The 27,641-nt window shown below is 47.0% G+C and overlaps 1 protein-coding gene across 1 annotated transcript; it reads left to right on the plus strand.

Annotated features, from left to right (window-relative positions):
* The first annotated feature begins 403 nt into the window (after positions 1-403).
* Positions 404-27,526, plus strand: HTRA1 (HtrA serine peptidase 1). Its single transcript, XM_048945118.1, has 9 exons — positions 404-877; positions 12,540-12,639; positions 12,970-13,174; positions 21,832-22,026; positions 22,703-22,735; positions 23,629-23,743; positions 23,868-23,925; positions 24,785-24,880; positions 26,817-27,526. The coding sequence occupies exons 1-9, from the start codon at positions 421-423 to the stop codon at positions 26,983-26,985; spliced, it is 1,428 nt and encodes a 475-aa protein (XP_048801075.1). The 5' UTR covers positions 404-420; the 3' UTR covers positions 26,986-27,526.
* Positions 27,527-27,641: the final 115 nt, after the last annotated feature.

The raw sequence follows: 27,641 nt of genomic DNA on the forward strand, positions 1-27,641 counted from the left end.
GGTGCTTTTGTGCCCTCGGATAACCGGGCAGCACGGTAAGCATCGTGTCCCCATCATCCCGCCCTTATCTTATGGTCTGAGCGCTGGTATTTGTAATACGAGGGTATAAACGCGGGGGCCACGAGCACAGAGCCATGAACGCTGGAAAAGACCTTTCGGACCCTCGAGTCCGACCCCTCCACGCCCGCTGGCCGCGTCGCACAACCCTCACTCCCAGGGCAACCCGTGCCCGCTCACTCCCCAAAGAATCCTTCCCTAACACCCAGCCTAAACCGCCCCCCCCGCCCCCAATCCACCAAACCCCAACCGGAGGGGTCTCAACACCCCTGGGCCGTGCTCTCGGCCGCCCCTCCTCCCGCCCCGCCCTCGCTCCGCCGCTTAAATCCCGCTCCGCCACCTCCCTCCGCCGTCACCGCCGCGATGCTGCCGCCGTGGTGCCGGAGCGCCGTGCTGCTCTCCCTGCTGCCAGCCCTGCTGCTCGCCGCCCCTCCGCCGCCCGCTTGCCCCGAACGCTGCGATCGCTCCCGCTGCCCCTCGCTGCCCTCCTCCTGCCCCGGCGGTCCCGTGTTGGACGCGTGCGGCTGCTGCCGCGTCTGCGGGGCGGAGGAAGGAGAGCCGTGCGGGAACGGCGAGGGCGGCCCGCCTTGCGGAGAGGGGCTGCGGTGTTCGGTGCCGCCCGGCGGAGGGGTGCCGGCATCGGGCACGGTGAGGAAGCGGGCGGCCGTCGGTCGTTGCGTGTGCGCCAGCTCCGAGCCCGTGTGCGGCAGCGACGCCGTGACCTACGCCAGCCCCTGCCAGCTGCGGGCCGCCAGCCGCCGTGCCGAGAGGCTCCGGCAGCCGCCCATCATCGCCATCCAGCGCGGAGCCTGCGGGCAGGGTAAGGGGTGAGAGTGCGCGGAGCGGGGAGGAGGACCTTGGCTCGGGTCGGGGCTGGAGCGCGGTGAGAAAGCGGAGCAAGAATGCAGCGCTCCGAGGCTGCCAAGTGTCAGGGGGAAAGAATCCGCCGTCCCTCTCGGAAAATCGGCCGCTGTGCCCTGCTTTCCTCTGCCTCAAAAAGGGGTGCCGTGGGGGGCCGTCCCTGCGGGCACCCGAGGTCAGAGGACGAGACAGTGAGCACCTGTGGGTCTCCCTGTGCATCGCAGGGCAGTTGGACCAAATGGCCTTTAAAGGGCCCTTCCAACTCCAAGGATGCTATGAAGTGCCGAGTGCGCTTTCAGCCTTTCATCCGAGCGCCGCGTCCGTGTAATGCCATGGGAAATCGAGCCAGGAATGCAGCCGCCGTTAGAGCTGGGCACAGCCAGTGGCTGCAGCAGGGCTGCGCCCGATTTAGCAGAGCGGTGCTCATTAATAATGGGATTGTTGGAGAGGAGGGAAAGTGGAGCTGAGCAGCACTGAGGCTGACTCCAGTGCTTCTAGAGGACGGTCCAGAAGCAGCAGCATCTCCAGCAGCAACAAGTGGCGTGGTTTTCCTTCGGTATTTCTGCTGTGTACTATTATGTACCGCTGGGGCTTTGCTCTCACTTTGCTGGGTGCAGGGATAAGCAGGATGAGCCTGGAGGATGTCTTCCTAACACCGATCGGATTAAATCTGTTAAGCTACAGCTACGCCTTCGTTCCGAGCCACTCGGTGCACACGTGCTCATTAATTAACAGGAGTTAAGCCTATTTCTGAGTGGCAGAAGGGTTTGAGTAGCTCCGTTTCCCTTAGGACTGACCCTCTGAGTATGGGTTGAGCCAGTTGTGCACTTTGTTTAGCAGCAGCTTGTAGTCTTTTCTCCACTTCCCCAACCCCCCCCAGCAGGACACAGAGAAGGGCCCGGTCCTGCTGTACAGCTCCAGCTCCCAGTGTCTCCATCCATACAGCCCGTTTTCCATCCCTCTGCTCCCCCTCTGTGTAAGAGCCGCATTGTGCTCCTGGAAACATTGCTGGCATTTAATGCCCGACACAATCGCAGCTTTCACGCTAAGGTTTCCTGACCTGCAGCGTAACACAATGCCTCGTGATATTGTTGTCCTCCCTCCTGTCCCTTTCAGTTCTCAATTAACGAAACTGATAGCGTTGCTTTACACCTTGTTCTGCATAGCATGGGCAGAATTTGGGCTGTGAGCTCAGGACATTCCCTCTGCTGCATGAAGGATGCTGGGCGTGACCTGACCCAGCCCAGCTCCTGGCTGCCTGCTGTAGAAGCACTGCTGTAGGGACTGCAGCTCTTGTTCACAGAATCACAGAATGGCTTGGGTTGGAAGAGACCTCAAGGATCGTAATCTCCAACCTCCCTGCTGCATGCAGGGCCGCCAACCTCCCCATTTAATACTAGACCAGGCTGCCCAGGGCCCCATCCAACCTGGACTCGAACACCTCCTCTTGCTCCGTTTCATTAGGGACAAAAGAAAGGTGCTGGAAGATGAGCAGCAGCATGTGGTTCTTCCCAGCGTTCAACAAAGTTGTTTCATATGTAAAGGACCCAAAATAAATGAGAGCAGGCTGCAGTGCTGTGCTCCCCGGGGGTAGAAGGCAATGCCTCATGTGCAGCTCCAAAGAGTTGTTGATTTTTAGTTTTATTTCGAGTCCCGTTTTCAGTGGAGCTATCTTTGATAAAACATTTCTATCTGTTCATCGTAACAGGTGGAGATTTAGAGCTGATGTAAGAAAAACCTGGCACTGCTGGGCTGAGCTGTGTGTGCCCATCCCTGGAGGTGCCTGAGGCTGTGGATGGGCTCTGGGCAGCCTGAGTTATGGGGCACTGAGCCACAGTAGGGGTTGGAGCCTAGTGATCTTTAACGTCCCTTCCAACCCAAGCCATTCTGTGGTTCCAATGTTCCTTCCACTTGAATAGTGGGCTTCGTAGTGATAGGTTGATGGTTGGGCTTGATCTTACAGGTCTTTTCCCAAAATCTCTTTAAGGTGAGGGTGGTGAGGCACAGGCACAGGCTGCCCAGAGATGTGGTTGATGCCCCAGACTGGAGACTTCCAAAGCCAGACTGCATCAGGCCCTGGGCAACCCGATGGAACTGTGATGTCTCTGTTCATTGCAGGGGAGTTGGACCAGATGGCCCTCAGGGGTCCCTTCCAACTCTAAAGATTCTATGATTGTGTGATTCTGTGTCCTGCTCCAAGAGCTGCACACAGATGAACCCACGTTCCTCTTCTGACCTTTAACCAGAGAAACGGAAAAGTTCCTCGTTGATGATCTCAGTTCCCAACTTTCCTCTTGACTGCTTGTGACTCACATCGTTAGAATTGTCATTAATTGATCCCTTAACAACAGAACAAGATTAGAACGAAATCCACACAGCAAAGAATGGGGAAAAGTAGTAGGAGCTGCCTAAATTCTGCCTGCAGTGCTTGTTAGGCCAAGTGCTCTGGCAGTGTTGTGATGTGCAGTGATGAGTAATCAGGGCAGGAAGGGAGACTCAGCATTCTGGGGAGGTCAGGAAAGAAGCCAGAGATGTATCTAGAGGAGAGCAGATACTGTTCTTGTGAATCAGGCTCCCAGCTGTTTCCCTAAAGATGACCATGGACACACGTGCTGGAGAAATGTTCTGAGCTTTGCAGGTTGCTCAGCACACGTGCAATGAGCTGGGCTGGGAAGGGGCTGTGTGCACAGAGGCTCCTGCCCCAGGGGTGGCTTTGGGCCCCTCCATCTGCTCAGTGCTCACATCTGGGTGGTCCTAAGGCCTCGTCCTCTGCTCCACTTGTGCAGCAGGAGGATGGGAGGGAGGGAAAAGCAGCCGAGCGCAGTGGAAATAAACAGCCACGTATTTCCAGAAGAGAAGCAATTCCCCAGAGAGGGATGAAAAACTCCTCCAGAGCTGAGTGCTGTGCTCTGTGAGGGGGGGCTGGGAGTGATGGGAGCTGTGGTCTCACCTCTTCCCTCTCCCGTGTGCAGATTTCCTTCCCAGGAACTGGGAGGAACTCTGACTTCAAACAGGAGTGTGGAGTTGGAACGAGGAAGGGTTCCATGCTTTCATCTTCTGGGCTTTGAGATGTAAAGGTACCTGAGGAGTGCTAAAAGCTGTGAGTAAGCAGGAGCCCATTAAGGAGACTGGATGGGATGGGGCTGCTTGTCCTCAGCAGTCAGAGGAAAGAATCTGCTGTCCAAGAAATGGAAGCTGGAAAATATTTTTCAAATGTGAGTTTACGTGAGCTGAGAGCAAAAGAAAATGACGCTACAAATAGACACCGGCGTGCTGTGGAATGTGACTTTTGTGGTAAATCAGAGTCGTTCCTTGCTCTCATGCCATGCCAGGGCCCCAGGAGCCATGGATGAGCAGCAGTGGGTGTGCAGTCAGGATGTAGGGAATGTGGTGAGAATCGGTTCTGCCTCCTGGATCACTGCAGGTCACTGTGATTGCCTGTGATTCCTGGCTCCAGAGAGCAGAACGGAACTAAAATCTCACACTCAGCCACTCGGGTCTGAGGGCTGTAGTGGAATGCATTGATTGCGCGCAGGTTGAAGACATCTCCCTCACGTTTGTAGCAGGAGACTTATGTTTTAGCTTCTAAAATGGGCCTCAAGTCACTAATGGTGTTACTTTAAAGTGTCAGTGATAAGGAAGGTCTCGGCTACCGTTTAGTGCCTGGAGATAAATCACAGAATCATAGAATTGCTAAGGTTGGAAAAGATCATCAAGTCCAATTGCAGTCCAAACTGACTCTACTGGGACAGTTCCTGGATCAGTTTTGCAGACTTTGCAGTAAAAGCGTTGGTTGTACAGAGTTACTATGGTAAGAACGAAAAATCGCCCCGTGCTTCTGATAGCAGTTGGGTTTGCACTGATTTTTACTGACAAATAACCAGTGGGTGGAGCAGGGGAAGATAGAGAGCTTTGCTCAGGGTCAGCACTGAGCAGGAGCAGAGCTGAGAGCAGATGGAGCCGTTCTGAGTCTCTGCTGGTTTTTTCTGCTGCTCCATTTTCCATGATCTTTCTTTTCCATGAGTATTTCTGCTGTCTGGGGGAAGGTCTGCAAGCAGCATTGATGGATGCCAGCCTGCTCCCGTGGAAAGTGACCTTAGAGAAGGCAAACGTGGTGGGACCAAGCACTGGGTGGGGGGAGGGACAAGAAAACCAACCAAGTCTCACCATTCCACCCCAGAATGCAGCCCCCAGGAGCCCACTTCTGTGCTGGGAAAAGAGAGAATTCTGTACAGGCAGAGCATGGCTGAGCCTTGTTTTGTTCTGCTCCTAAGAGGGCTCTTAAAGGCGTATAGAAAGTATTGCTGGAGGTGGTGGGACTTGTCTGATGTGTGGATGTTTTCGGCCTTTGTGATGGAGATAGGCTGGATTTATGTGTTGTACCATTAGGAAACCCCATGCTAAGGATGGTATGTAGGTTTTATGGCCGCTTGGGGCTTTTTGTCTGTGGGTTGAGTCTTTCTCTGCTGTCACCATGGGGAGAGTCCTGCTGCTGCCAAGTGGTGACACCAATACCTCTGGCTGGAGAGCCTGCATCTAACGAGGGGTTTTTAAAGGTTCTCGTTGGAGAAAACGTAAACACATCCAACAAAACACGACAGAAAACTCGACGTTTTATTCTCTGATGCCTTCTTACCCGGGCTTCTACGAGCAGAAGGCAATTAAGCAATCGTCTGTTCTCTGGGCACTCCTCTCGGACGTTTCTCACGTACTCAGAATGAGACTCGGAAGCTTTGATAACCAGGAGGGGATGCTCAGCACCGGGCGGCTGTCGGGTGCCGGCGGGGTTACCGGCATTACCGGCTCGTTGTTGCCTCGTTGAGCTGCGCTGAGCTCCAGGGGCCGAGCGCTGGAAAAAGCAGCGGAGAAGCAATTCCTGACTCATCTGCTGTATTTTCAGCCTTCGGCAGAGGAGAGAATGCCACGGCCGCCTTAACCCGTTGCCTGAAATACTCTTTTCATCTGCCGGCAGGAAATAAGGCAGACTCTTTTCCATAACCTGACTTATATTCCCTAGTTTCCAGCTCAGACAAGACTGCTGTTAATGCTGGTTTCGAGCTTGGCACTTTTTTTTTTTCCTCTCATCCTGAATCGCTTTTTATTTGTTTTGTTTTGTTTGCTTTTTTTTTTTTATTTACTTTTAATTTATTTAAATTAAAAAAAAAAAAAGGATTTTTTTTCCCCCCCTCTCCAGTGTTGTGGCCTCTGAGCTTTTGAGACGGGGCACAGCCAAGCAGCACCAAGCTTTGCTGTCCCCATCACTTGTCCTTGCTGTGTGGCAGTGCCCAGGGACAGCGTGTTCCTGCAGCAGCTTGGCAGGAGCTGGGCTCACTTGCACTTTGTTTACAGAGAGATGCTGCTTCCTCTTGTGTTGGATGAGGCTGCTGGAGCCTTCCCGTGCTTCTGCCCCCACCAGCTACAGAGCTTTTGGTCGTATATTTCTGCTAATTACAGTTGAGAGAGTTATGGATGCGTTATGTTTTCTCAAGTGCTTCATTCTGAAGTTGCTCCCACGGGGCTGCAGCCACGGGTGCCCCACTGCCTGCTTTGTCCATGCTGTGTCCAGAGGAATCATCTCGAGCCACATATAAAACACATTGTATGGTCAGTGTGTATAAGTAACAAAGCTGACTTTTAAAATATTGTTCAAGTAAGATATTGAAAAAGGGCATCTATCCATACAGTGGATGCACACAGCCTGGCTATTGCTCCTCCTGAGGCCAACTGTTTGACATCTCTCTAGCAATTCAGTTGCTTTTTGCAACACAGCATTCTCCCTGACTCCTATGTTGTTCTGCCTTCAGGCCAAGTGTTCCTGGCTGGCCTGAATTTTTAGGTTTACATCTGAAATTGCATAGGAATTCCTGACAAAGCTGAGCGCATTACCTCGAGGGGGTTCTTTATTTCACCTTTGAATCATAGAATGGTTGGAGTTGGAAGGGACCCTTCAAGGCCATTTGGCCCAACTCCCTGCAGTGAACAGGAACAGCCACGGCTCCATCAGGTGCTCAGAGCCCAGACCAGCCTGGTGCAAGTTGCATTCATGCCAAAAAGCAACTTCACTTCCCATTCTCACCTCAGTCTTGTCGTGGTTCTTGCTGCAGGAGATGTGTTGAGTGAATGCTGGATTTGTTCACATTACTGTTTGGTAGAGTCAGGTGCTTGAAATCGCCCTCGTTTAGTGCTACGAAAATATTTTTGTTGTTGTTGGGGATGTCACGGAGATATAGACTTTCTTCTCAGAAATCAGTGACGTTTTGTTTCTTTCGCCTTTGATTTTGCAGGAAAAATAATACTGATGTAATGGTGGTTTTATTACCGTGCTTCTGTGGTTTAGACCACTCAAACTTCCCTCCTCTGATCTCAGAGCTGTTCCTGAGCAGATTGCCTGCAATACGTAGTGTTGTTTCTTCTTTCCCTACTATTTTCATTGCATAATATCCTTTCTTGGCGTCTTACACAACTCACCCTTGAATAGGAAGCAGAATATTCAGGCTTGCAGTTTTATGTTAAGAAGTGGCAGCAGGATCATCCCGCGCATCACTTTTTCCTTCAGCCTCTCCAGCAGTGCTGATAGCACCGTTCTCAGTGTGAGCAAAGCACATTTCCTCCACTTTCTATAGCAGTGCCAGAGGTTTAATGTTTTCCTATATGGTATTAATGGCAGTTGTGCAGACGCTGGTGGCTGCAGTGCTGTTGGGAGGGTGGAAGTTTTCCAAGTCAAACTTTACGATCTTGTGGTTTGTGTCAGTAGTCACCGGTTCTGCTGTCCCCATGAGTGCTGGAGCTCTGCTGGGGCCACAGGGAAACCAAGGCTTTGCTTTTGGATCCCTGGACCCCAAGATCTCAATATTCAGGGTGCTATCAATGGGTCTGGTGGATGGGGTGATTGTCACAGAACCATAGGAGTGTTTGGTTTAAAAGGGACCTTAACAGTCATCCAGTTCTAATCCTCTGCCATAGGTAAGGACAAACCTCCCACCAGACCAAGTTGCCCAAAGCCCCATCCAACCTGGCCTTGAACATGGAGTCCTCCCACTGCTCACGGAGCAAGCCCAAATTTGGCTCCCCAGGAAAGATGGAGCATAGTGCTTGTCCATTGAAGCACCTTTAAGGGTGAAGTGGGAGGAGGTGCTCCACCCTCCCTGCAGCCTGCATGGAAGCACCCTGTGCAGCAGCCTTTGCAATATACGTGTTGTTCCTGGGTAGTTGTCTAGATGACTTCTGTTTCATGGGAAGTTTGTTGATCTTTAGGGGAATTAAGGCTTTAAAGAAACTGAAGTCTTCGTTCCAGGATGAATCTGAGCTTTTTGACTTGAAAAAGAACATGAAGATGTCTGGGTTGATTACAGCCAGGGGTTTGTGCAAGGCAGAAATTGGCCGGTAGTTGCCCACAGGTGAGTTGTGTTATGGACAAGTGTGAAACTTTGAGGTTTTCTCACATCTCATTCAGTTAGAGCTGAAACTCATCAGTTGCCTGGGTGATGGGTTCCCCTTGAAAACTCAGGAAAACTGAATGGGGAGAAGATCTACTGCTACAACTTCATATGCAGAGTCTCTCGTGAGACGTGGGTCCACCTGTGTGAGCAGATGCAGCTCTCACAGCTGAAGGGGAGAGGTGACATCTGCTAGATCTCTATCTCCAAAGCATCTTTTCAGCTTAGCTCCAAACACTACCAAAAGCAGCATGTATCAGCATTACAGCATCATTGCAGCTGTGAAACGAAAACCTAGATCTTAGCATGCTTTTTGGCTCCTCCGTGTGAAACCACGTTCTTTCAGTTGTTTACAGCCTCATGTGCTTTTTTCCATGACTTGGGATTCAGCCTTTCCTTTCAGCAGTTTGTTTACTGATATTAGTGCCATTAATGGCAGTTGGCAGAGGTTTTTCCTTTTTGCTCAGAGGCTGGCAGCCAGCACACCTTTTGAAGTCCTTGAAAATGTAGTTGCCTTGGGAATTTTTCATGCTGTAACCTATTTATGTTTTCTTAGGCAGTTTTTGGTCATTAAGTGAATGCACAACAATCATCTTATTAATGGCATTAATGAAAGTTTCTTAACCACGCTTGTGGGCATTTGGGGCATTGTGCAATAGTTCAATAAAAATGATACAAAACAAGTAATCACAGCATATAAATAGGCAGAGAGCAGGCTGCAGAGATCTGAACACTGAAGCCTGAAGGTATTTGGGAACTAGAGCTTTATTCAAGCCAACTCTTGATTTTTAAAATGGAACATCCAACCAACCTACCAAAAAACCCACAAAGTGATAAAGTGAGTCTACTAGGAACCTAACTGCAGAAGGGTTTGGGTAGAATACAAAAGAGAGATGCACGAAACTGGAAGAATGGTAGCATGGATTCAACAGTGGTTATCCCAGAGAAGTGTGTTTTAAGAGAGAAATCTACGTTTTAGGGATCAGTTGAAATAGGGAATGAAAGGGAAGATATAGATTGAATATAAGGAAGGAGTTGTTCACAATAAGGGTGGTAAGGCAATGGCATAGGCTGCCCAGAGAGGTGGTGGTGCCCATCCCTGCAGGCACCCAAGGTCAGGGGATAGGTTGGGGTTACTTCTGAGCTCCTGATGGAGCCGTGGGGTGGTTGGACCAGATGGCCTTTAAGGGTCCCTTCCAACTCACACCACTCTATGATTTCCTGACCTGCCCCATAAGTCAGAACGCAGAGGATGTTGAGTGCAACCTGCTCCACCCTTCAGTGTCTTCTGCTAAACCCTGAGCTATCACCAGAGCTGACAAATGCATTTGTTAGGGAGAAGAGAAATGCATCTCCTGCAGAAGTCCTGAAGTTCTCTGCTTTTTTCTCTGGTGGCTGCTGATGGTTGCATGCTGCCACATTGTTGATGAGGAATGAGCATTAGTTCATGCTAGGTTGGTAGTGCTGCAATTTGCAGGGCAGTTTGGGCTCCCCTGTAGGAGCTGGTGCCTGCTGGTGGTTCAAGTCCAAGACAAAATTGGGCCTGGAGGTTGTTGTTGGAGGAAAGGGAACTGCACCTCTCAGCTCATTGCTCAGTAATCCCGAAGAGCAGTGCTCTGGGATGAGCATTGAATGCATACGTAATGGTAAACTGGATGCACACAGGTGTCCATTTTGGTCTGCTTTTATCCCCCCCTTGGCACTATTCCACAGATACACAAGAGTTTTTCAACACGTTAATTCTTGCACCATTTCTTGTAGATTTTATGTTCTTTGTATGATGCTGAAGACCAGTTCTGAGGGATTTTTCCTGCTGATGTTCCTCAATGAATCCATCTGAATAGTACTTTGACTTTTGTTTATTTGCTTAAAAAAAAAAGGTGTGTTTTCCATTTAAGTGGGCACTCAGTCAAGAGCTGTTGCAAAACCGTGTTACACAATGCAAGAATTCCTAATACATAAGCAAAGGACAGGCGTGGTGAGCTGGTGTAAGCTTTTTAGGTCAGTATGCCATGAATCAGTATTTATTACCTAACTTTTTCACAGTCCAAAATTCTGACCTTCTCACTCAGTTTGTCTGGGACGGCCCACACTGGTTTCTATGCAAGAAGAGCATCGCTGCTCAGGTCTTGGCCATTGCAGCTCCAGGCTCAAAGTGATGGAGCATTAGCAGTCTCACCATGCACAGCTCTTCTCAAATAGCTAAATGCTGAAAGAAAAATAGGTTGAAAGCATTAAAAAAAAAAAACAAGACTGTGTTCCCTGTGCAGATCCCCCCCCCCCCTATCTGTGGAGGCTCTCTTTCCCAAGGGCAGGATGTGACCTTTAAATGCCTGCAGCATTGCAACGAAGGCAAAATGATTTTGGAAGCGGTGATCAAAAAGCATATTGATGGATACGGCCGTGCCCCGTGGTGTTTTATCCCCATGTCACGTTAATCCAGTCTGATAATCTGTCTGAGCTTCTGTTTGATGGGAGCGAATGGATTCAAGCTCATTCTCAGCATGGTTCTCATTCTTCTACAGCTTCCCGAAACTCCAGTTTCCATTGCCAGCTTTACGATGCGGTTCTCCTGGGCCTTTCTAATAAAGGGAAATGTAAATCCTGTGGTGGGTAAGGTGTTGGCTAATCAGGTTGCTAATCCTTCTGCCTTTCTGGTGCTAAATCCAAGGATCGCCGCTTAGCACGAGTCAGACGATGCTTTAGAGGAAAATAGGTGGGAGCACGTGCTTGAATCGTTGAGCAGATTAACATGTCCGAACTGTTAGTAGATGAGGTAGCTGCTGCTGTTGCTCCTTGATTGCATTAGAAGCAATTGAGGTGCTTCAGAGGGTGCGAATGGGGAGATAGGATTGTGAGTGGTTGGGTTGGGTTGAGCATCATGCAGTGCCTGAGGGCAATATGTGCCAGCTGGTGTTTCTGAGTCAGCTGAAACCTGGTTTTCACCCTGAAACAAACCAGTATCTGGTTGAGAGCACCAATGATTCGTTCCCAAGTTATTCCTCTGGAAAGTGATTATTTTTTTTCCATCACCTGGGTAAAAATGTTCAGATTTATCTGGTTTGGTATCAACAGGTAATGCAAGTGGTTCGGATATGGATAAACAGGATGGTTTCAGAGCACAGTCCCATGTCTCCCAGGGTTCTGCAAATAAATCCTCCTTTTAAGCTGTCACGAGCACCTGCAGCATCCCCAAGCTGCTTACTGCTTTAATCTGCAGATTTAGGAGCCAAATGGCAGGGGTGGACGGTGCAGCATGGCACGTAGTGCTCATCTGGAAGTCACACAGATCACCTTTGTGTTTTACGTGTATCACAGAAAATGAGAGTGCTGATGACAACAGGGGATGTTCTTTCTTGCTTCTATGGAAATGTGATATTTGGTGCTCCTCAGGGTGCCAGACTGCTGAGTTGCTCCCGGTTTAACATAAATTCTGAACTGTGAGAAGAGGGAGATGCGTCAGATCTATCTGTTTTTTTCCAGAGCTTTTTAGACATCTGATGGTGCAGACAGGTTTTCTGTTGGCTACAATAGGAGCTCAGCATCCAGTTGCTTTTGAAAATCCCAGTGACGTTTCTTGAATACTCGGTGACCATGGGCTTTTGTGTTCCAATACTGCCCAGGAATGCAAAGCTTTGTGGTCCCATTGTTTCCATGTGCGTATCTATTTTTATAGCTTTAGGGGTGTTTCCGTAGCTCTAAAGTCCATGGGATCTGCTCCTCCATGTGGCTGGTGGACTGAGGGCAATGCATGGAGCTTCTGTGTCTGTGCCTGCGAAGGGCTGGGCTTTGAGACTCACTGGGAGGCAACACAAACCTTGTGCCCACCTTAACCTTTCCCAGCTTTAGGCTTAGATAGGGATTAGGGCCTTATCACCTATGGGCTGGAGCAGGGGCTGCTCCATGCAGGGTGCTGCAGCCCGCAGACACCAGTGCAGCAGATCTGCAGCCCCATGGCCCAGTTGCATGCACTGGAAATGAGAAGTTTGCATAGGGTTTTCTGTTGTAACAGCAGAGCTTGCTGTGCAAAAAGCCAGAAGGGAAACTGCAGAGCAAGGGTTGTGCTGCAACTGACTTGGAAGGAAGGGCGAGAGACCCACACAGTGCTTTCAATTCAGGTGTTTTGCAATGATCCTTCTCCTGTCACTTGAAGAACTCATGACATGTGTTCTGTTTCTATTTCAGGCCAAGAACATCCTAATAGCCTGCGGCACAAGTACAACTTTATAGCAGATGTGGTGGAGAAGATCGCTCCTGCTGTGGTTCACATCGAGTTATTCCGCAAGTAAACACCATGCCCAGCTTGACTTTGTATTCCTGCAAGCAGCTGACTGTGAGACAGCAGCAAAGAGGGTTCTGAGCTGACAGATGTGTCATGCTGAAGCATTAGAAATAACTTAAGAGTCCTGGCAAAAAAACAAACAAACAAAAAAACTAGCATAAGAAACCCCACCCCAGTTTAAGCTAATGCATGTGCATTGCCTTATTAATGACAGAAAGTAACAACAGATACTTTAAAGCATCAAAATCTACCATGTTCCTTTTGGCTGTGCACTGTTTGTGGTCCTGCAAGCTTTTGCAGAGATAAATGTTTGTTATTCCCTGTGTCTTTCAGACTTCCTTACTCCAAGAGGGAGATCCCTGTTGCCAGTGGCTCGGGCTTCATCGTCTCAGAGGATGGGCTGATAGTGACCAACGCACACGTGGTCACCAACAAGAACAGGGTGAAGGTGGAGCTGAAGAACGGGGAAACATACGAAGCTAAAATTAAAGACGTTGATGAGAAAGCTGACATTGCACTAATTAAAATAGATGCTCAGGTGAGTGAAGGCAGTGAGCAAGGTGCATTTTATCCCTCTTTGTTTCAGAAAAGAGGATGTCCTGTTGCTAATTTAAAGGAAAGAGCAGTGGTTTGGTGTTGAGTTTTGACAAATCTTGGAGCAAACGTGGTGGGCGTGCATTTCTTCAGCCACAACCTTGGCTTTGGTAATGGTTTATCTTAGGACCTCTCTGTGTCATGCAAACAAGCACCTAGCATTTAGTGTGCATCCTCAAGCAGCAGTGCAGCTCGCTGGCTGATCAGCATGTGCTTTGCCAGTGCAGCTCTCCTGCTTTGAGAGGAGATGTGGGAGGACTCCCCTGCGGTTGGCAGAGATGGGAAGGTAGGTTTAGGAAGGTAGGTTTGTGCCTCTGAAGGTCTGCACCACACAGATGTAGATAGCAAAATGCAGAACTACTGTAGGACGTATCTCAAACATTCAAGCTAAAGCCAACGTGGAAGGATGTTCTTCCACTGCAGGTGGTTTTCCAAAGAAGCTGGAATGGAACCTCTCTCCCACAGTCTTCAGCAGTGTCAGACTTGTGGCTCTCAGTGCTACTCTGCCTCCTGCAATAGCAGAACAGTTGTCACGTGGTTGTGCATATGGAGTGCACGGGGAATCTTGTGTGGAAACACTTCTGCATAACACAGATGCATGTGATGGCTTGAGGTGCTGTTCATATTGGTTTCCCTTCTTTGGGCTTCTGCTTAACGACCTCCAAAGCTGACGGGCAGTCATCTGTTGTTTGAAACACGTGACTCAGTAGACCTTGCAGGGTTGTTTTAGTTCAGAGCTATTCCCCAGCGAGGCAGAAGTGTTTGTTCCAGAGTTTGTGACTAAATCAGATGCCTGATGCAGAACTCTTGGATGACCCAAGGGCTGCTCCCTCGCCTCCTTTGTTGTTTAAAGGCTCTGTCAGGTTTTTCTTATTTAAAACCTTCTTATCAACAATGTGGCCAAAAAAAAATTATCCCCAAAATATTTTCCTGCTTTGCTGAGGATTAAAGAAGTAATACGAAAGCGGGCTGCAGAGAAGGGAGTAGCTGGTAACTCAGAGATAGAGGGGGAGGAGGCACTGAGCTGATGCAACACATTGTTTTGAGGCCATGAGGAGGGAGCAGGCATTGAGTTTTGTGTTATCTGACACCCTGAAAAAATCGCTCCAAAATTTCCCTGGCACTGCAGTGCCTGATGGAAGAGCCTGAGTGCATTTATTAAAAACTAATAGGCCTCACTTGTGCAAACAGTGAGCGCTTAAGGACCCAGGGAAGCTCGTGCAGAGCAGCAGTGAGCACAGCCCCAGGGAGAGCCGGGCGCCTGCAGCCTGGAAAGTGGCTTGGAAAAAAGGGAAGGCAGGCAGATTTCACGCCGATAGTGGAAAGCACTGCTAAGCAGGATTGAACTGGTGATTCTGGTTGGGCTTCAAGATGACAGATATTCATCTTTTTTTTTTCTTTTTTTTTTCTTTTTTAAAGAATTCTGCAGGTATGTGATGAAGTGCCGATCACAGTCTTATTCCATCACTCGAGCTTTTGGGCATAAGCGTGTCCTTCCTTTGAGAATGGCACCTCAGGTCATTCTGCATGTGTTTATCATTCCAAGGTATAATCCTCTTTCAGCGTTCAGCCACAGAACAGACAAAAATAGATGATTCTGATCTGACAAGCAGTGTCTTTTAGAGGTATTATTTATACAGAATTCTCTGAATGTAGCGTGCTAACTGAGGATACAAGATGGTGTTTTTGGCTTGATGTATTGGCTTCTGAAGCTGCCAGCACAGTGCATGCTTCAGATTGTGAGCATTGCAACCCAGCTCACTCATGTTTGCACATTCTCTTGGGGAACATTTTTTGTCTTGGAACCACCCAACACTACCTCAGCAGGAGATTTCTTGATGTGTTGACATGTTGACATTGCTATCTATGATGGAAAGGATCGTTGGGAAGAGCTGATGCCTGGAGGCAGAGCTGCTGCAGAAGGAAGTGAGTGGGCTCTGCTGCCTTACTTGTGTGATGGCAACTGGGCACACTCATTTGGGCAGCAGGACTCTGCTCTAAATTGGGCAGAACATAACTTGATAGCTGTAGTTTGCTGTGTGCTCGGTAAGCACCCTATCCTTTGTACAACTCCACCTGGTGTGCTGCTCCCCCATTGGCACTGCCTGTTTCACCTGAGGAGCTCATGAGTTCTGATTTATTTGATAACTGAGGAAGTTAATGTGACAGTACAAATAACCCCTTACAAAGCTAGATACAGCATGAAAGCCATCCCCAACAATGTTTGTGAAGTGAGAGGCAAAGTCTCTTTTTTGAACATGTTATTTGAAGGTGACATCAACGATGTCATTTTATTTTTTCTATTTTTTCTGTGGCGTGTTAAGGCAGGATCTGAAGGCTGAGGAATGCCTCTGTGGTTAGGAAGAGCCTGAAGTATGAGTTGAGACTGTTAGCTGGTGTTCCTAAAGCTGTTAAGGTTTTGCAGCAGCTTGCACTGTATTTTTCTTTAAGCTGTGAACATCTGGCCAAGGACATCTCTAAAAGTTATTTGGTTTTGTTCAGTGGAGTAGGGAGTTAAAGAGGACGGTGAAATCTAGGCACCAGCAAGAGTAAACAGTTTCCCTGATGAAATTCTCATTTAAAAACATACCAAAGTCAGCGAGGAACAGAAATGCTGGGATTGTTCTTCCAATTCTCAAAGAGGTTTATTTTCACAGTCTATAAAAGGAGAAGTGGTATCCCTGGAGGTACCCACAGCCAGGTTGGATGGTTCTGGAGGCAGCCATCTCATGGCAGGGTGGACTAAAGCTCAATGATCTTTAAGGTCCCTTTTGACCAAAGCCATCCTATGATTTCTTGTGTCCATTGAAAACCAGAGCAATTTGCTGAAATCTTGAAAGTAGGCAGCATGTTGGGGACAGCTGTGTTAAACCTGAAGGTGATGTGGCTTACAGCTGTGGGAACTATCCTTCCAAATGGGGACCTGTTTCACCCTGCAGATTTGCCTTTGCCCATGGGTTGGTCCCTACAAATGGCTCTTTTGGGGCATATCTTCTTTCTGCAGAATTAAAAAGCAGCCCTGAGGCATTCGCCACTGACTGCCAAGGTGTGAAGGCTTTCATTTCTCAGTGCAAGCAGACCTGCGTGCTTCTGTATTCCTAGAAAGGGTTTGGCACCCAAGCGATACAGCAGCAGCGGGTTGGTGTTGCACCTCTGCTTTGCGGTCGTGTTTCAGCTCTTTGCTCGTGCTTCCTTCCAACATTGTACTAACAGCCACTCGGTTCAGCGCTCTTAAGTCAACAGGACCTCCTGCCCTCACTGCTTTGGTGGTTTCGTGAGGCAATGCAGGCTCTGTATGGCTGTGGCCAGAGGGGATTTGCCTCTCTCCCTGTGTGTACACACTGCAGGAAGCTGGGAAGCAAGCGTTCCTGTTTACGTATCAGTATTCTAATAGCTCGCATTTTTAGAAACCAAACTACTTGAATTCCAGATGTCAGTGGCTTTTCTCCAATTCATTTTGACTTGGAAATCTGTCACTGGATATTGCATTGCTTCCTCCCGAGTCTCCCACAAGGAAGCCCTCATCTTTGTCGCAGAAGCATTTGGGACCTGTGGAAATGGGACAGCATGGGAAAGGCTTGGGTGCGAGCTCCAGGTGCTCCTTGGGCTGGGTGGCAGCATGGGGGTGGTTGTCTGCCCTGTGCCCCTCTCTTATCCCTGAAAAAGCTTTTTTTAATTTTATTTTTATTATTTCCATCTTAAGAGCAGAGGATGTTGTCATATGTGCTTCCTTCCCCACATGTTGAGAACAGCCTTTGCAATGGACAGAGCTTTCATCCTTACTACGTCTTATTTCAAGGGAGAGCAGCAGTGCCTTGCCAGGCCATTGAAGTCCCAGAGACATGGCAAGACAGCGTTTGGCCTTTTTTTCCTGCAAGCTTCCCATGCTCCATATTTAGATAAGGAAACTCAGTTTTGTTTTTCTAACTGTCGATGAAATACTTTTGGAGACTTGTAATGTGTTCAGTTGGGGTTTTTCGTTTTCTTTGGCATTCGGTCAAATAGCTCCAAGATCGTAGATGACACTCCACATTTTCATAAGCTCACGGCCTGTGTTTTTGTTTTGCCATAACGTATTCTGGAAGTTAAATAGTTCTGTTAATGAGAGCAGAATACAGTTCCCAGTGAAGCTGCGTGCTTTGCCAGGGTTGCTTACAGCTGAATTAGAGCACCACAACAAACATCTGCTTCTTTTCTACCTAAACATGGAAAGCATGGAGGCAGTCTGTCACTCCTTAACAGAAATAGAGCCCGAAACGTTTGTCTCCTCTTCACTGCTTTATTGAACTGTGAACTGTTCACATCCCTGGTGGAAGGAGATGGTTGTGCAGAGATGGGATTTGCTTTTGTTCAGTGCCAATGTAGAGGCGGATTCACACGTTTTGTGGATGGAAAGCTTCCAACCCAACGCTCACTGATGACTGGCACTACTGGTGGCTGTCCTCTGCCCAAATCCAGCTCTGCTGCTGTCCCTGGTGAACATCTGGCTGTGTGTTTTGCCCTTCAGCACATGCAATGGCTGCATTTTGGTGCTGGGTGAAGCCACATCTCGTGGGAGTTCTGTTTACCCAAGGCTTGAGTCAAAACCCTATATTAAAATGTGTGGAGCACTTCGGGATGAGAGAGGCTTAAAATATTAGCGCTAATTAATGGCTCCCTCTCCGGCTGGGTGTAAACAGTGAGTCATGTGCCACTTATGGGTTTGCATGTTTAGTCCTATTTCTGTGCGCTTGCAGATTTGCCTGGTTGAGTCAGTGCCGATCAGCAGGCGCCTGAGGGTTAATCTAATGAAAGATGGAGGGAGAGCAAGCAAGTTATGTGTTGCCCAAGGTCATGGAGTGAGTCACTGGGAAAGCTGGGTTTAGGTGCTGGGTGCTTCTGGCTCTGTGTTCAAGCACTGCAGGGCATGCTGGTTAGCCTGTGTTTTTAATTAACTGCTGTGGCAAATCCGTAGCTGAGTGAAGACAATTATGATTTGCAGCTGTGTCATGCTGTTAGGGAGCAAGCTCACGAATTTAAAACCATTGGAATATATGTTATATAGATGTAGATATATTCGTCGTAACCAGTTCTCCCTGACATGTACCTACGGAGGTGCTGATGGGAATATTTACATGCAGTGCTGTTAATTTTGCAGAGAACACGATAAGATGATGTTTGGAAGGACAGGTGATGGCTTCCAGTTGTGCCAGGGGATGTTTGGGTTGGATGTTAGGAAAAATCTCTTATCAGAAAGAGCAGTGATGCAGTGGCACAGCTGCACAGGGAGCAGTGGGGTCACCATCCCCAGAGGTGTTCCAGAGCCGTGGGGATGTGGCACTGAGGGATGTGGACAGTGGGCATGGTGGGGGTGGTTGAAGTTGGGCTCGGAGATCTGAGAAGTCATTTCCAGCCTTCATGATTCTATGGTTCTGTGAAAACCTGTGTGAGTCCCTCTGTCTTTCTTTTAGCATGGGTCCTGTAGCTCTTTATGAAGTGTGCTCAGCATCCTCCTCGTTCTTTTGGTGTGTTGGCATGGGGCTATGAAACAGGAAACAGTTCTGTTGCATTGATGAACACAGTATGGCAAACCAACTGTGTTGATGTCACTTACAGTTAACTTGGCATAATGCATTTTTACATTAGGCAACGTCGCGTCTAGAAATGTGCTGCATAGAGGGCACATTTTCCACAGCTGAATGTCACAATGTGCAGAGCAAGGCAGTTTTTGCAGTAGGTTTTTGCTGCTAGCAGACGAAAGGTTAGCCCTAACTCTTTCCAGAAGGCGTGCTGAATCACACAGATGGCCCACGCCAATCCGTGCAGCGCTGGGCTTTGAACTGAGGCCCGACTAGTATAGGCACAGGCTTGAAAACTCAGCACAATAAGAAATAACTGTTAGTCAGAGACTGCTCCGTGTTGTGCCTTTCTGCCGCCAAACGCGATTTTGGCTTTCTGACTGTTTTTGTAACTGAGAAAGATTGTCTAAGTCTTAACTCTGCATGCGACCAATCAGGTGTCTGTTAATGAAAGAGATTTTTCTTCATAGTCCCTTGTCTGTTTTGTTTACTGATTAAATGCCCTCCTTCTTTATAAAGCATCTGCTTTCCGTGCATTGGCCACTTGTCTTTTTTTGTTTGCAAAGCAGTGCCAGAAAGAGATGCGCTTCTGGATCAACGGCGTCTTGGAAACACGTGCTACGTCAGCTTAATAGCATCTGGAGGCAAGGAAGGGCCAGGGTGCTCCCTCTGTGCAAACAATACCCATATGGAGCTGTGTGCTTCCAGCACAGCTCGTGCTGCTGCTGTCCTGTGCTAGCGGAGTCAGGGCTGTGCTCTGAGGTTATGAACTGCTCAGCATAGCTGACCTGGGATGGTGCTGCTTGGTTGCAAGCTTGGGATTGCTTTCTCTCTCTCTCTCTCTCTCTCTCTCTCTCTCTCTCTCTTCTTTATTGCATTGCCTGTTCTGTTGCTCTTCCAAGTGATTCTGTTTAACAAGCAGTTGGCTAATTATTTCTTGTCATCTTGAGACCGAGAGATGGAGTTTCCGTAGAGCATCTGATCTTGTCTGGGGTTTGGCAACGGGCTTTATTAAAACAATATGTTCATCTGAGCATAGTGGTGCTGGTGGAATTGTAACGCAGTTGGATAAAGGATCCTCAGAATGAAGCTGGTTGAATCTTGGAGCTGTGACTCCTGTCTTTGTGGCAGCACATAGGGACACAGCTGCTGTCTCCTGTTTTTACTTTTGGACACTGCATCTCCTGGGACACTTGACATGAAACCAGAGGTGACAAATACAAAGTGATGTGCGTTTGGTTCAGTTTTGCTCAGTGGATTTTTGTCCCTGTGGGTGATTTATTGGTACAGTCTTTCAAGCTGCTAATGACAAAAATTGACTAACGAGCTAGCTCTTGTTTTCCAAATCAAACGTGTAGTATTTTCTCTTTTGTCAAAGTGTAGCTGTGATTCAGCTTTTATTGACTTCTAAAGAAAAGTTATCACTACCTTGGGCTATCTACAAATAATCAGGACATACTAAATGCTGCCTTGCCTTTTTGCTCTGTAAGCACACAGTCTGCTTTTATAAACCCCTCTACTTTAGGCATGTAAGTCGCATGCTTTGGGATAAATACAGGCTAAAAAGACAACCTCTGCTGGCTTCCAGTAAGAGATCAATGGCAGCAAGAGCGATTATTAAGCCAATTTGTACCTTCATTTTAGGGACAAAGCTCAGGAATACCTTAAAGATAGCTTTTATATTAAAACTGCATATGTTACCCATTTCTTCGAAACTGGTTTAAGTTAATCCGTAGATGGGGCATCCACTGTATCTGGAATTAGTCACCTATTTTGGAAGTTTGTATTAATGCCTTTTTTGGGGGGAGGGAGGGGGGGGGCTGAGCTTGTTGTGCAAAGGAAAGGATTTTTCAGTTGGATGGGCATGGAGGAAACCTGTCTTCAGGTTTACCAAGCAAAAGATCTGTCTTGGGGGATTCCTGTTTTCTTTTAGGGTTCAGTACCTTTCTATTCCTGCAGGATGCTTAAACTGAAGCCTCAAGTGATGCATGTCCTAATCCACTGATAATGATGGAAATGATCTGGTGCCGCGGTTAAGTACCTGGAAATGGTCAGGATCCTTTAGACAAAGGGTTAAGCATGAAAGAGTTACAAACATGTAACATCGTTAAAAGAGTGTAGACTGACTTTTAAAAACATGAAGCAAACCCAAGGCAGTGTTGTGCAAGCGGATGATACATCAGTGCAAAGCATTTCTTTGAAACACCTTCAGAATGCCCTTAATTACTCTGTGAGCAGGAGGCCTGCGGGACTTCCCTGCCATTATCAGCAGCTCTCAAGGGACACTGGGACATTACTGGTCTTGTTTGAACCATCTGCTGTATGTCCTCTTCAGATGGCCTGGAGAAACGATGCTGAGTTTATCTGCCGCCTTGACAAGGGTCTTAGGTCCAACCATTGCTTTTTAATTCGTTTCTTTTTTAGTTGCTGTAAATTGCGGCGCTCTGCGTTGATGCTGGGTTTAGGAATGTTTTCTGTCTCGGGGGGGAAAAAAGTTTAATGATGTGATAGTTTATGTTTAGAGATAAGATCTTGAAAGGAAAGAACAGCATCCCTTACTGTCATAAAAACACTCGGAAGTCTTTAAGTCCTCACATCTTCAGAGGACACCTAGATATGTGGGAGGCAATCCAGTTGTCTACTGAACAATAGATGAAACGTTAGCTCGTGTCTTAGGGGAATATGAAATGCTTTTAACTACACACATGTTTGTTTGATACACTCTGGCTGTTGCTTTCATGACTCCCTTTAGAATTCACTCTTAAGGAATATATTATTTTTACATCAACAGCTGTTGGCTAATTACTTCAAGAAGCTGCTGGGAACAGCTCCTTCCTGGTATCAACGAATGTTTGCTTTGTACAGCAGTACACAAACATTCCTTTGGTCTTCATTTGGTTTTGATTTAATGGGTACCTGTTGTGGAAAAAGCACCCTTCCAGTGTTTTTTCTTCTACTCCATTAAAGAACAGTTCTGTTCTGCCTGCATAGCAACGTCCTAACAACGTATGAATGTTTCTTTTCTTCTTATTTCCATTTGTAGGGTAAATTGCCAGTCCTTCTGCTGGGTCAGTCTGGAGACTTGAGGCCTGGAGAGTTTGTGGTTGCCATTGGAAGTCCATTTTCGCTCCAAAACACGGTGACAACAGGGATTGTCAGCACCACGCAGCGCGGAGGGAAGGAGCTGGGGCTCCGCAACTCTGATATGGACTACATTCAGACAGATGCCATCATCAATGTAGGTCCTGCCTCGAGCTTCAGCCCATTGGGCTCTCAGATTTCTGGAATAGTTGCTTTGAAAGTTCCTCCAGTAATGCAGTCCTTAAGTACAGAGAGCAGAGCTGGCTTTTCTTTCATCCTCGCAAATGTGGACATCTGCAGTGCAGCAGTGCCTGATTGTTATTAAACCAAATCCCAAAGGGACCACACCAAGTCTAATGGCTGCCTTCCCTTTGGCTTCTTACTACTTGCAAGGGAGGAGGCAGCATTCTCTGCTGAATGAGTATCTGCTCAAAATCTGCCATGCTTTCTAGAAAGCAGCCACGCTTAGCTTAAGGACTCAAGTTTGTTACAGCATTAAGGCAAAACAATAGTTTTTGTCTACTGTTGGCCTTGTAGGGGGTCTTTGCTTGCAGCTCCCAAGCTGTATTACAGTCTTCTATGCTGCTAGTGCATTACTATTAAAACCAATGAGAAGCCCCAGCTTCCATAGGTTACCCTGGCAAGAGAAGGAGGATTGAAGTGTTTGCAAAAAAGGGGGGATGTTAAGTGCATGTTAAGCAATAGTTTGGATTTGTAAATTGCATATCTTTAATAGTGAATGGAAAAAATTGCTACAAAAACATTTCAAAAATTCCTTGAGCCGTGAATTAAAAGGTGGATATTAAATCTGCTCTTTCCATGTTTGTTTGCAGTATGGAAACTCCGGAGGACCCTTAGTAAACCTGGTAAGAGTTTTTGTTGGCTTAGTGTGAAACCTGTTACTTTCTGGTCCAAAAACAAAAACAAGTGCACCACAAGTGTGATTCAGAGCTTTTGATATTTGCCTGACTACACAAAATTCACATGGCACTTACTAATCACTTGTCTGTGTTTTTGTTGTCAAATCACAAACTGCACCACGATTTCACTATTTAGGTGTTTACACTTTGCATAGTTTGGAGTACTTGTAATGCCCAAGTAATTTGCCTGTACTTTGCAAGAAAAGTAGTAAGTGCATTTTAAATGTGAGGTGTTTGCACTTGGTGCAAAACCAGCTGGCCATGCAGGAGCTCTGTCAGCCCCAGACGGGGAGAAAATGCTTCTCAGAGGTTCTGCACTGGAAACTTGGCAACTTTTTTCTACTTGACTTGCAAAAAAACTGCAGCACTAGTAACCTGCCATTTAAAAGTTGTGGTTGGATAGTTAGCTCTTTCAATCCAGAGCCTTTTTCTGTCTCAGCCCCAGCACGTCAGTGCTTGCTAATGGGAAACCCACTGGCTCTGCTGTTACAGAGCTTGGGGTGAAATCCTCTTGGCATGGAATGCTCTTCCATTTGAGAGCTTTTCCAGGAGCCACGCTGCCGGGAAGAGCTTTTGGTTTTCCAAAACTTGTAGAATACTTTTCATATCAGTAGGTGATTCAGAGAAATGGGATGAAACTGTGGGTAGAATTGATCGTCTTCAGAGTCTTTTCCAACCTGAGCAATTCTATGATTCTATGAAAAGGAACTTCAGAAGACTGAAGACCAGCTACAGAATTGTTTTGCACCTTTGTCTTTGTGATTGCTCAGAAGAAATAATCCCTTTCACTTTGAGATGTACGTTTCACCTTTGCTAACAACAATTCCTAATTTCCCCAGGACGGTGAAGTCATTGGAATTAACACACTGAAAGTTACGGCTGGGATCTCATTTGCTATTCCATCTGATAAAATCAAGAAATTCCTAACTGAATCCCACGACAGACAAGCTAAAGGTAATATACTGCACTGCTGTTAAAGAGATAGATGTAATACTGGTGATCCAACAGAGAGCCAACAGCCCCCAAGGCTCTCTTTTTGATAAGAGAATTTGATGAAGACCTCTTTTACTTCTTGTAGGAAAGGCTATAACCAAAAAGAAATACATTGGCATACGAATGATGTCACTAACTCCTAGGTAAGTAAAAGTAGAAAAATGTTTTTTATCCTGCTGAACTGAGGTCGTTTCACATGCGTTTGGATCAAGCTAACAATCTACAGGAAGGGGCAGAAGAGTGCTGGTGCCAACCCTCCCAGTTGCTGTTCCCTTCTGTTGCTGCGTCCATTACACAGTTGGACTCTTCTATGGGCTCTTGTATGAACTGCTGTCCAGCAACTCCCTGCCTTTTGATTTTTTTCCCTTAGCCCTTCAGAAGAGAAGATGCAGCAATTGTTAATTTGTGCTGGGGCTCAACTGATATTGCTGCCATCTATCCTGCATTGTCACCATGGTCGAGGGTCACAGCAGCTCCCTGCATAGCTTCATTTGTGTGAAATGATTTTGATTAGGATACCTTAATGTGAAATGAAGCTTCTGTGTAGACTTGCTTTTTCAAACTCAAATCAGAAAAGAGCAAGTTATGTTAATAGGAATGGTCAACAAACACGTTGTGTGTTCTAGGCTGCAGAATATGGACTGTTACTACTTTCTGTAGTAGAGCAAGCAGGCAGTTTGCATTTCAGTATGCCTAAGGATCAGCAGCATGACAAAGCACTGAAAACTGAAAGTTTTTTTTAGGTGTTCTGAATCTTCTAGGACTAAAGTCCAAGTTTTAAAACAGCTGGTCTTTTCTGCTGACAGAAATGAGCAGTAAAAGCCATTTGCATGGAAAAGTGTAATAACTCTGGATATACTTTTAAGGGTTAAAGTGAATTGTGAGGTGTCACATCAAAATGTGTAAAGTATCCCAGCTGGCAAATGTTAACTGAATAAAAATCCATGGTTTTCTCCCCCCCTGTTGGCACAATATTCTTATGGATGCTTCTTCATTTTCCAGCAAAGCTAGAGAGCTGAAAGATCGCCATAAAGACTTTCCTGACGTTGTCTCTGGGGCCTATGTTATTGATGTAATTCCAGAAACACCAGCTGAAGCGTAAGTTGGAGTGCTTTTTTTCTCAAAACCACTGCCACTGTCTGAAGGAGAGAATGTTCCATGCTTAGCTGGCTATCCTGGTTAAGCTAAATGAACAGGATTGTGACCATCTGATAGCTATTAGGTTGTCAGCTTGAAATCAGTTTGTGGTTTTTGTTCATTCCCTGATCAGCAATAATGTAGATGTGCCAGCACGTTGCTGCAAAGCCCTGTCAGAGTTCCCAGCTGAAAGGGCAAGGAGTCAGGGAGCATGAAAGCTCACTGTTCTTTTTTCTCAGCTATCAATTCCAAAACCTCTGCTCTCCCAATGCCAGGGCTGAGTTGGAGCTGATGGCTCCTGCAGCCCTGCAGGTCACTGCTGTGTGAGGGCAAGGGGGGGAGATTTTGCTCCTGCCTTGCAAGGATGTGGCTGACTTATCCCAGGCACTTCTGTGCTTGCTAATGGCAAACCCAATGGCTCTCCTGGTGCACCTCTGTTTGAGGTGAGATCCTCTTTTGGCATGGAACATTCCTCTCCACGAAGCCTCTCCAGGAGCCACGCTGCTGGGAAGAGCTTTTGGGTTTGGCCAACTGATATTTTCCTAGTGTTACTCAGCACTGCTCAGAACCTCAAAGGCTGCTCGGTGCCATGCTTCATGGGGTGCCTTGCTGAAGGCTTCCAGTCAGTGGGACTGGGCTGGCTGGCTCCTGCTGGCAGCATCTACCTTCTGGAGTTTGGTCAATATGAAATTGCTCAGTAATCCAGAGCAGGAAATAGGAAACATTGTCCATTTTCTGAAACTGGAAGTCATTTAAGAAAGACACAAATTTGTGGCAGCAGAGAAGCAAATGTAGAACCAAAGGTGTGGGCAGAAAGCTGCTTGGTGCCACCATATTTTATCACGGGGATGGTTGTCAATACAAGATGTAACGTTAGCTGTCTAGCTTGTTTTTTTAAATTATTGCTGCTTTTTGTAGATAATTCCTGTTAGCAAGGTTGATTATGCAGAATACCAGTGTGTGTCTATAATGTGAACCAAAACTTCTGTTGGCTGTTTGCTCCACTACAAATGAAATGTACCAACTGCCCTGACGTGCAGGTCCAAACTGAAGGTGCAGAAAAAAACGTTGCAGCGGTAACAATAGTTAGCAGAGGGTGAGAGTAAGATGGTAGTTTGAAAACAGTGAGGTGGCAAAGCCTTGTAGTTTGAAGGCAAACTCAAGAGGCTCCACTTGGACAGATGTTCAGGGGAGTCTGCAGCACTTAGGTGGGATTTGAGTCAAGAGCCTACCAGTGTGAGGCACTCAGGGATGGATTTTCTGGGGAAAATGCTGAAAGTCACAGCTAAAAGTTGGCAACCAGATTTGTTAGCAGGCTGACAACGTTGGCCGAGGCAACCTGCTTACAAGAGGCACTCATGTAAGGCATTTTCTGCGGGCGGAAGAGGCCTATGACTGGTCTGTGGTTTTGCAAAAACGGATTATGCTGAAGGGCTGAATCATGTCTGATCTGGTTTCTTGGTTAATATTTCCGTGACTTGGAGCCAGATTGTTGTGCAAGACCAGGCAAGACACTGTGGTTGATGATATCCCTCAGCACCCCGTTTGTTGGTTCCAGTAGCAGTCTGGGCAGCCCTGGGCAGAGGAGCCATGCTGGGCCGGTCCCATTTGGTTGGTGTCTGTCTGGTGGTTGGGTCTGGCTTCTATAGGCACTCAGATGCTTCTGGTGACTGAGTTAGATCTGTGTATGTTTAAAATATGAAGGTAGGATGAATGGCTGCCAAGCGATGTGCGCCGCTACATAAATTGTTTGCTTTTTGGGGGCCTGCTGCGTCTCTGTCCAACTGCTGTCAGGTGGGAAATTGGAAATAGCCAGTGCCTTTTGGATTTGGTCAAAAGTACAGCGGGGATAATGAAATGGCCGTAATAGTAATTCCTTGTTCCTTTGTCTTTTCAGTGGTGGCCTGAAGGACAATGATGTGATTATAAGCATCAATGGACAGTCGATAACTTCAGCCTCTGATGTCAGTGACATTATTAAAAAGGACAGTACTTTGAACATGGTTGTTCGCAGGGGTAACGAAGATGTTATGTTAACAGTAATTCCTGAAGAAATTGATCCCTAACCAGAAACATGAGCTGGATTTCATGTTTTCTTTTAACAGCATTGGACTGCTTATATTCTCTCTGTGCTGGTACAGGAAACGTTAGACTTCTGACCAACGTTCTGCTTCTTCAGCGGATTAGTATTGGCCAACAGAATAACTTCTAATAGGTTTAAGGTGCAAAGATCCGTGTAATTTCACATACTCCAGACGATAATTTTTCCTTCTGTATTATATATGCAATGTACTCTTTACTGGCTATTACATTCCCCGCTTAACAAATCGACATTTGCTTCCCTGTGTTGAATAGATTTTCCATTATTTCCACTAAGATTTAAACAAAACCCACGCACGCAGTGTGTGCTGTGGTATTCAGGTATTTATAGGTTAGCTGTGTTTTAACTGGAAATGCCATTGTAAAGGAGTAGTTGGTTTAAAGTAAAACACAACTGGGTAAAAAGTTTGGCTTATAAACACAGATATCCCAACCGAAATAACCCCTTGAGAGCAGGATTTTAATATTATGATATTTTCCTAGTGTTATTAAAAGACTTCAACAGTACTTTTTTGTGAGTGATTCATTTCGCATCTCCCTGTGGAGCGTTCTGTTTGTGAACAGCACATCTGCCTTAAGGATGTCCTCGTTTTAATCATCACAAAGCAAAGTGCTTCTTGGT

The sequence above is a fragment of the Lagopus muta genome, chromosome 5 (genome assembly GCF_023343835.1).
Source record: "Lagopus muta isolate bLagMut1 chromosome 5, bLagMut1 primary, whole genome shotgun sequence".
In the NCBI taxonomy this organism is placed as follows: Eukaryota; Metazoa; Chordata; class Aves; order Galliformes; family Phasianidae; genus Lagopus; species Lagopus muta.